At 36.3% G+C, this 9,162-nt stretch overlaps 1 protein-coding gene across 1 annotated transcript; it reads left to right on the forward strand.

Annotated features, from left to right (window-relative positions):
- The first annotated feature begins 5,469 nt into the window (after nt 1–5,469).
- On the forward strand, nt 5,470–7,544 carry LOC130070708 (CD209 antigen-like). The gene is made up of 3 exons (XM_056235195.1): nt 5,470–5,846; nt 5,926–6,035; nt 7,431–7,544. The coding sequence occupies exons 1-3, from the start codon at nt 5,510–5,512 to the stop codon at nt 7,542–7,544; spliced, it is 561 nt and encodes a 186-aa protein (XP_056091170.1). The 5' UTR covers nt 5,470–5,509.
- Nucleotides 7,545–9,162: the final 1,618 nt, after the last annotated feature.

Genomic DNA, 9,162 nt, shown 5'->3' on the forward strand with positions numbered 1-9,162 from the left:
ATAAATGTGTGATCTCAGTTACGGTGTTTTTTTTTTTTGGTGGGGGTGGGGGGCGCTCGTAGATATTCGAATATATTCGAGTACATTGCTTGATATTCGATATCCGTTCGAATTAGATTTTTCTCAAAAGTGACAGCCCTAGTCTGCAACGTATATAAAAATTCAGAATGTCTGTTCTGTGTGAAGAAAAGTGAAAGTTATTTATTAAAAAGCAAATTAAAACTTTTGGTCAGGGATAAGATTAGAGAACCATTCTATTTTTTTATTATGAAAACTGCTACACCTGAACACCTTTGTTTATTGTTTCCTTTGTAACAAGTTATGTGCTTTGGTAAACACTGTTACAAAGACCAAAATTGCACTTAAAATGTCAAGAGTCAAACTGCTCAACTAAAGGAAACACTGATCACGATAATGGTGACCAAATATTTTCTAAACCTCCGTTCATAGACGTCTGACAGAAATAAATTCAGTCTGGTTAGTAATAAATAAAGCTGGTAATGCTGTTTGTGGAGTTGTTTAATCCTCCTCTGCTGAGATCTTCAGAGATTTAATGAGATTATTAGAGATCTTCTTTTTATCTTCATCTGATTTAATCTAAGGCTGTGACTGGAAGTCAGTTGTAGTTCTTGTGTTTCTCTTTACTTCAGTGATTCTGCTTGTTAACAGCAGGTGTTTATCACTAATACTCAATCATCACCCAGTTAGTCACTTAATTATCTCATTAACTTTAACACTGCTTCAGTGTTACTTTAACACTCTGTAGAGTGGGACCATATGTGCTCTGAGCAGTGTTGATTTAACACTGGGGATTTTGCTGTGTAGGATTGCAGGTATTTCTAAATATGCATTTTCTTTTTTTGGTTGTAACAATGTAAACATACAAAATTATATACAAATCATTATTTTGTAAATAATTGCACCATTGTCAAGCTACATGTAGATTTTGTGTCCTCTCTATGATCGAGATCCCAGCGATTTCATGCTAGAGTTAGCTTTACTTACAACTTTTTAAAACCTTTTTCTTGTTTATATATTAATTATGGTACTGCTGTTGTAGGAAAAGGAATACCAAACATCTTGGCTGAAGGTGGGTGTCCAGCAAAGATTTACGAGGAACTCCTTCCACAGGCCTCTGTGGTTGCTGACATGTACCAGCAAGATGTGGGGTCCTGTCTGACAAGAACATCAACATTTGGGACAGATCCCTTTTCTTGTGAGGAAGACAGAGCCCAGGCGGAGGACGAATTTGCTGATCATTATCCAGACATTACACAGTGCTTTGATCAGACTGTAAATTATGACTTCACACCCTTTAAAGAAGCCATATTACATCTCATAAATGTAACAAGACGTTATTCATGAAGATGAAGGTTTCTTTAAGTATATCAGGAACAAGACATTCATCATAAAACTAACATTTATTACATATTTCTCTGAACAATAATTTTACAAAGTACAAAAATAAACAGCAAGTCTTTTGAACATAGGCATTATCAATTGTATTTAAACAATGCTGTAATTTGAGGTATAAAACTGTCACATTAAAGCTTTAATAAAGTGCTATCCAGTGCTGCATTTTACTTCAAAAGTTGAACTTGACACTTAAACAGTGATATATGGTATATAACTTACATTATATACAATGTATTTAATTACTCTGATTAAAGCAGAAAAAGTGCTGCCTGTAGTGCTTCTCACTTTTAAGTCAATAACTGAACAGTAATAACTTTTTTAATACTGTATATTCAAGAGTATATTTACTCTTAACGTGTAACAAACACCAGTAACTAATAAAGAGCTGCTGTATAGTGCCATATTATGAAACTTCTTAACGTGTGACACTTGTAACTGGTATACAACTTTTTTCCCCACTGTATTTAATCTTTGATAAGATCACCAAAAGCAGACAATGCACCACCAATTCCTGTGACTCAATTCCAATTCCTGTGATTCCTGTAGTTGTTTCCCCTTGAGTTGTCTCCTCTGCATTTCACACAGGTGTTGGCATTTCGCTGCCATTGCATGGAATGAGACTCTGACAGCAAACTGCAAAAACAGGATCATTCATAGGCCCTAGAAATTTTAAATAAAGAACATTACTTGTTAGTTTTTGCATAATATATCTGGGATCTTAATCCAGAGAGAAGAGATAAGAATTACAGTTTAATTCACAAAATACTATCCTGGCTATCAACAAATCTTATAGAGACTAAATTATCTTGTTAACAATCCTTTGCAAATTATGCAAGCAAATGCATTTTTAACAGCTGCACATTCTTCGTCCGTGAATGTAATAAAACGTCTGCGTGCCAACGTCAGCTCAGATAAGCATCTGATGGCCTGTGCAACCTCTGGCAGTTCTTGGGATGCCAATTCTTTCTAAGACCTCTGGTAGCTGGCTGTCATCATCCCGTTGGCTGAGGAAAGAAGTTACAATAAGCACACCATGTTTTTCAAATATTTAAGTCGGTTACATGTTAGTAACTAACATGCTCCAAATATCCGCTATTTTACCTTAATCATCTCCTTTTGGATCTCATATCCAAGAACTGTTGTTCAGGCACAGCAAAAACCTTCCTGGAATTGTGTTTCCAGTAAGCTGACCCTGGGGAAATCATTTGTATTTTAAAAGATTAATTATGTCAAGATTGAACAAGTGAACATTTTATAATATGAAAACAACACTACTAAAATGCAGACACCAAAACAAGCTGCTTTCAATGTGCTTTTTTGCCCTCTACTGTATCAAGGCTTCGTCATTCGGAACCTGATCATTTTTCTTGAACTTTTTGAGGGTCAGAAAGATGCAGGTCATTTTAATGTGTATCATATTTTTATGTGAATTAAACCCTTAATTTCACACATTTTTAAAATCATATTTATATTGTTTAGGTGTATAGAACTTTTTTTTTATCAACTGGTATTACATTTCTCTGACCTTACTGGTGTTTTCATTGTGTTCTTCTTAGATTTTTTTAAAACAGCTTGTAGTCAATCTCATCTTTTGCAGTTACCTTTTGTTCCCTCTGTTTCGAGAATTTCATTCCCCTGGCCATCAGTCAGTATCATACCATCTTCTGATCCAATAGCATCTTGGACTTTTGCCAAGATACCAGGAACTGATGCCTCATGTTCATGAAAACGGATCGCCACAGTCTTCTGGGGTGTCCATTTTCCACCAACCAGATCAGCAAGAAAAACATTCCTTGAAATGAAAATATGTTTAGTTAAATATCCAAAGACCACCCCATCTTCTTATAGCCTAGACCTAGGGAGAATGCAATACCAACATACAGTGTAGTCACAGTATATTTCTGGCTTCAATAATTCAGGCAGACATACAAGTTGTTAAAAAAAAACCTTGCTATTATTAGAGAACTGACAGTGAACTGATAACATATGCCATTTGCTAAGGTCTTCAATTTTTCGTTAAAACTCAAGAGTATCAACCAAAACTGTCATATAATAATATTGTTCCCATGGGCAAAACGTTTGTTGAACTCACCGTTGAAAAGGTTTTGACATACTGGCCCGCGGCGTAGACAAAGATGCCTGCGGCCGCACTGGGTCGTTGAAATGCAAAGCGCACAGACCCAGATCCAGCAATGGGTCGAACACTTGAGTCCGGTGTTGCACCTCGGCAGAATCTCCGTGAACTTCGTAGTGTCCTCTTGCAACAAGATCGACACTACTAAAAAATCCACTCGCTCCAGCGAAGATAGCGATGTTGCTATCATCTGTGATGTAAACACTGGAACTACACACCTTTAATTAAAATTGATAGTTGTCTATAAGATTATATAGTTTTGCTTAATTGTAACATTTTCTAATAATGGGCAAATTCGGCCCTGCAGGCTGTGCCTCACTGCAGTTTAGACCCAACCGTGATAAAACTCGCCTACCAGTAGCATTCCAGTATTCATTAAGACAGAGATTAACTGGCAACGGTGTGCTTGATTAGGGATGGAGCTGAACTTTGCAGGACATTGGCCTGGATAAGGCGAGTTTGCCCATCACTGCAGTGGCATATGATATATATATATATATATAGGCGATACGTTTTATTGTTTAAAAAAAATATATATCTAAATCATTACCTGAAATATAGGGCCAATCTTATCAGTTGTCATGTCTTCGTCCTTTAAAGTTACCCTCTTAGGACCCTTGAAAAGCGTGTATGTATCCATGGCTTGCTTGAAGGAAGTTTCGCGACTGAATTCGGCATCCGCACTCTTCCGTTTCCATTTGTCCCGGCATGTGACCTTCCGGGTCACAGCTTAGTTAAAAAATCAAAATGTCATATTCAATTTTTAGGCCAATATTTTAAAATCCATTATTTAGAGTAGATTATGTGTCTGGCAGAATAGAAAAATATAACTTTAAGTAAATATTAAACAAAGGCAATAAAATTATAAATTAAAAAACGATTCGTTTTTTCGTTTTCTGTTTTTTAAATTGAAAACGGATTTGGAATGGACGGAAGATACCCTGATTGTCAGGTCAACTTAGAAGATAAACTCAAAGGTAATGGGTTATTTATTCACTTATTTCATTCATTTATTTATATATACCATCATAGTGAAAATGGCAGAACGGTGACATCTACTGAGAAAAGGAAAATGTGAATTTCCTGTTGTCAGTCACTTGTGTCTAATAACAGAAAGTACTCATCCCACAATCTCTATTTCCCATCATCCTCTCTGTCCCTGAACATGTCATCAATGTAAATCACTTCCAGTTTATGGTCATCAACACCCATGTCCAGTTCAGCTTGTTTAATAAGTGAATATGAGTCAGTTTTGGTGATCACAGATTCCTCTTGTTGGATGTTGTAGATGCTAACTTGATCACAGGGAAAACTCCACAATGCTTTGACTATATGAGGTTGAATATGTCATATATGTTCAATCATACAGTAGTATAAGCATATAGAGAGATTTAGAGTGAGAATGAAATCTAGATGTATCCGTGTCTGAACTAATAAAAACCACTTCCTGTGTTGGTACTATTTAAAAACATGGCACACATCTTAAAGACCACACCTCATCTGTGAACACATACTGTACTGTAAGTTTGAGCTAATAATGGAATCAGGGACCTTTTATGTAAGCAGAAATATTAATAACAGATCGAGACCTCCAACACTGAGTCGCAGCAATGATGAAGAAAAAGAGCGAAAGCAAAGTAAGCAGAACGTTTCGTTTGACGCAGAGACGGTGTCACTAATGTTTGAGCGGATAAGAAATGAGATGTAAAATTTCAATCACAAAAAAAACTATCATTGTTTCTGATTTTATATGCAATGTTCCATATTTTACCGTATGGGAATTCCAGATGTTTGTCATCATAAATGAACATTAAAAATCCTTACCGTTTGTTTAAAAACAATGCTCCATTACTAACAAATGTTGATTTGAAACATATTTTTAAAACAATATGAAAGGTATACACTGATATGTGTGTGTTTTGTCTCTGTTTGTCAGGAGGAAGGAGGTGTTTGGTGTTGATGACAGTGTGTCTCGGGCTCATGTGTGTTCTTCTGCTGGTCTTCATCACACTGTACATCACCATCACAGCAGAGAGAGACATGTTAAAGAGTTATAAGAACACAGTTGAAGAGTTCAATCAGACTATCAACAGCTTACAGGACAATAACACTGATCTAATGACTGAGAAAGACCAACTGAAGAACAACTTCAACTCTTTGAGTCGGATGAAACTGGAGCTGGAGACCAGAGTCAATGATCTTAGTGCTGAGAAAAGTCAGTTACAGAGAAGTTTTGACTCTTTGAGTCAGAAGAAACTGGAGTTAGAGACTGAACTAAGGAGGTTATCTACACAAGGTTTGTACAAATGGATTTATATGTATATTTGCACTTTACAACACAAATAATGAGCAATCTTTTTCCTGTTTATTTAAAGGAAATGACACGTTTTTCATATCCAATGAGCTGATGAGCTGGTCTGAGAGCAGGAAGTTCTGTAGAGATCGAGGAGCTGATCTGATCATTATCAACACTGAAGAGAAGCAGGTGAGATTGTGTGAGCGTCTGTTAGTTAATGAGAAGAATCACACTTACTCCTGTTTTTATTCACACAGAGGTTCATAACTTCATTTATCAAGACGAGAGTGTGGATAGGTTTGTCAGACTCTGAGACTGAAGGGATCATGAAATGGGTGGATTATTCACCACTGAAACAAGGGTAAGTGATAAAACACTCACAGAGAAACACTTCGGATGCATTTGTCAAATCCTTTAAATTCTCATTCAATTCTGTTTTGTTTATGGAAACGATAAAATGTCCAGTTTTCTGGATGTTAGAGGTACGTTTTTTTAAGGTTATGACGTTCCTAAAACATTCTTTCAACTTAATTTGTATTAACAAATTAGCATTCTAGGAACGTTGATTTGTAACATTCCAAGAACATAAAAACGTCCAGTTTCCTAAATGTTAATAGAACTTCATTTAAAGGTTAGTATGATGTTCCTGAAAAATTATTTCAAACATTTTAACATCTGCTGTAAACAAGCAGAATCACCGAAGGAAAGCAAAACAAGAACAGAAAACAACTACAACTCACTTCAGCCACAGTTCTTAGAACTGAATATAACTTTAGTCGGCCTCTTGACCTTGACATTCCTTTGTTTTTCTTTCAGCAAGGTATTTGTTGAAGAAGCACTCTATTAATGTTACTGGAAGAATGTTTGTTAATAACTTTAAGAGAACTTTGCCAATACATTAGCCAAAGTTATAAGATCGTTCCCTGTTAGCTGGGCTGGTGCTGTGAATATTGTTGGCTGTTTTATGATGAATAGCTTGTGAAGCTGAATGGATAAAAAGTTTCATTCAACATCTGTAGTACTGAATAACTGAAAAACTGACACTTTATTCAGGTTTTGGCGCAGAGGTGAGCCGAATAACTTTCTAGGTACAAATGAGGACTGTATTGAACTGGATCCTGAAAGAGGCCCTGTGAACAACTGGAATGATGTGCCATGCTCTGATAAGAGGAAATGTATTTGTGAGAAATAAGTTTCATCCAGTCTTGTTGTGCTTTTGCTTCTATTATTTTAGTGAATCATTCTTATTGTGAATGTATTATTTCTGATTGAGGTTTCTGTTGTTGTTTTTTTTTTTTTTTAAATTGGCAATCGTCATGTGAATTTGTTACAAAATGTAGAGTTGTCATTATTTTCTCATTGCTATAATAAACTCAAAACATCCTGTTTCTCACGATGTGAATGATGGTGATCTGGGACACCAAACTTCTCTGATGTGTTCGTGACTATTATTCTGATATTGAGAAACTGCTTTTGAGCTGTATTACTTTCCCTTTGAATAAAATGATCAATAACCATTAGTAATATAGTAAACTGTATTTTTGTTTTTATTTCATATTCCATTCTTGTGTATCTGTTTATCAGACTGAAGTGATCAGAGAGGAACAGAAACATCAGATTCAGGCACTTTCTGCTGTTTCTGCATCATCAATACAAAGGTCAAGTTTGTCCTGTTTAAGTGTGTTTGAGTTTATTTGAGTGTTCACAGATTCCTCTTGCTGGCTTTTGAAGCTGATAACATGTGATTGAATATAGGCTATTTATTTTTGAATATAGGGGGGAAGTTTTTTTTACATTTTCGATAACGGAGCGTATATTTGCACTAAGTGCCTGTCTTTTTAGCAAAAAGACGCCCATCATAAAATAGCTACAGTGGCGTAGGTCGTAGGGCGTGAAGTGCTGGAAAGTAGCTTTTGACGCGTTCAACCCGAGTTCGAATCCGCCTTTTGCCGAACTCTCTCTTCTCCCTTTTCCCAAATCGTTTCCTGTCTGTCATTATTGGACAAACTGATTAATCCAGGTGTGCCTGGCCTCAGTAACAATAATCAGGCACACCTGGATTAATCAGTTTGTCCAATAATGACAGACAGGAAACAAAGGGCTGGCTGAAGTTCAGGAAGTAGTGAAGCTGTGCATAAAGCCTATTGAAGCAATTAGGACAAAAGTATTTTAATTTTCCTATACTAGTGTAATGTAGGCTAAAATATACTTTTGAAATATTCATTTTCATTTATACAGTACATTTATAGGCTATATGGATTTTACATCATATGAATAATTATATAAATCATTATTACATTATTATAATAATTGTTTGGCATCCTAAAACACCAGTGATAATGTAATGTAGACTGAGACTCTCATAACTACAAAGATGTTTGAGCCCTCTTTAATGTCCTGGTACAAATCAATGCTTTTTCTTTGTTCAATGAGCAGTTCATGGGTTGAAGCTCTTAATTTTGAGCTCTCAAAGAGCATCAGATTGATGCATTTAACCTTAAAATGTACACAATTTTCTTGCGGGGGAGCATGCCCCCGAACCCCCCTAGAGGTACAGAGGTCCACCCAACATAGTTTTACTAAATCCTATGTGAAAGAACAACCATTTATGAACTTTACTCCAGCATAGTACAACAAAGTTCCTTTTAAGTCAGTAAAACTGTAAATGCCATATTAAAATGTCCTTGGACAAAATATACATTTGGCCTGCATAAGAGGGGGCCTACAAGACATTGTGCCCAGGGGCCTCTGAACTCTTAATCCGGCCCTGCCGGCGACGAGGGCCGGTGGTCTATGAAATTTCCCGGTAGATTTTTGGGTCCCACTCCGCCCCTGTAGTCCATTATAACATCTACAAAGACAGCATCCATGCTTTCGATATGGAACTAGGCAGAGCTAGACAGAGTTTCTTCTCGAATATTATAAACAGAAACTTAAACAACACTTAAACAACTCTTTTTACTTCTGTAGAGAGACTGACAAACCCCCCAAGTCACATTCCCAAAGAAATGCTCTCAGACAGCAAGTGCAGTGAGTTTGCTTCTTTCTTCTCTGAGAAAATCAATAATATCAGAAAGGTGATCAGCACATCCTTGAGTTGCACTGGGGTCAGACAGATCAGGAGATCAGATGTGCAGATCAGATGTGCTCCTACAGTAGTCATATTGAAATCCAGACTCAAAACACATCTGTTTAGCTGTGCATTTACTGAATGAGCACTGTTCGTCCGACTGTGTGCACTGTATTTTATTTTTTATTCCAAACTGTTTTAATTATTCTTATTTCTTTTGATTATTTTAATGTATTCTATGTAAAG

The sequence above is a fragment of the Rhinichthys klamathensis genome, unplaced genomic scaffold (assembly GCF_029890125.1).
Source record: "Rhinichthys klamathensis goyatoka isolate OS25496 unplaced genomic scaffold, OSU_Roscu_1.1 h1tg000414l_1, whole genome shotgun sequence".
NCBI classification, from domain to species: domain Eukaryota; kingdom Metazoa; phylum Chordata; class Actinopteri; order Cypriniformes; family Leuciscidae; genus Rhinichthys; species Rhinichthys klamathensis.

Excerpts from the sequence above, each read along its gene's own strand:
- LOC130070708 (XM_056235195.1), top strand. The coding sequence starts at position 5,510 with ATGACAGTGTGTCTCGGGCTCATGTGTGTTCTTCTGCTGGTCTTCATC. Across the intron at positions 5,847-5,925 it reads AAGGAGGTTATCTACACAAG|GAAATGACACGTTTTTCATA; the intron begins GTTTGTACAAAT and ends GTTTATTTAAAG. Across the intron at positions 6,036-7,430 it reads TCAACACTGAAGAGAAGCAG|ACTGAAGTGATCAGAGAGGA; the intron begins GTGAGATTGTGT and ends TCTGTTTATCAG.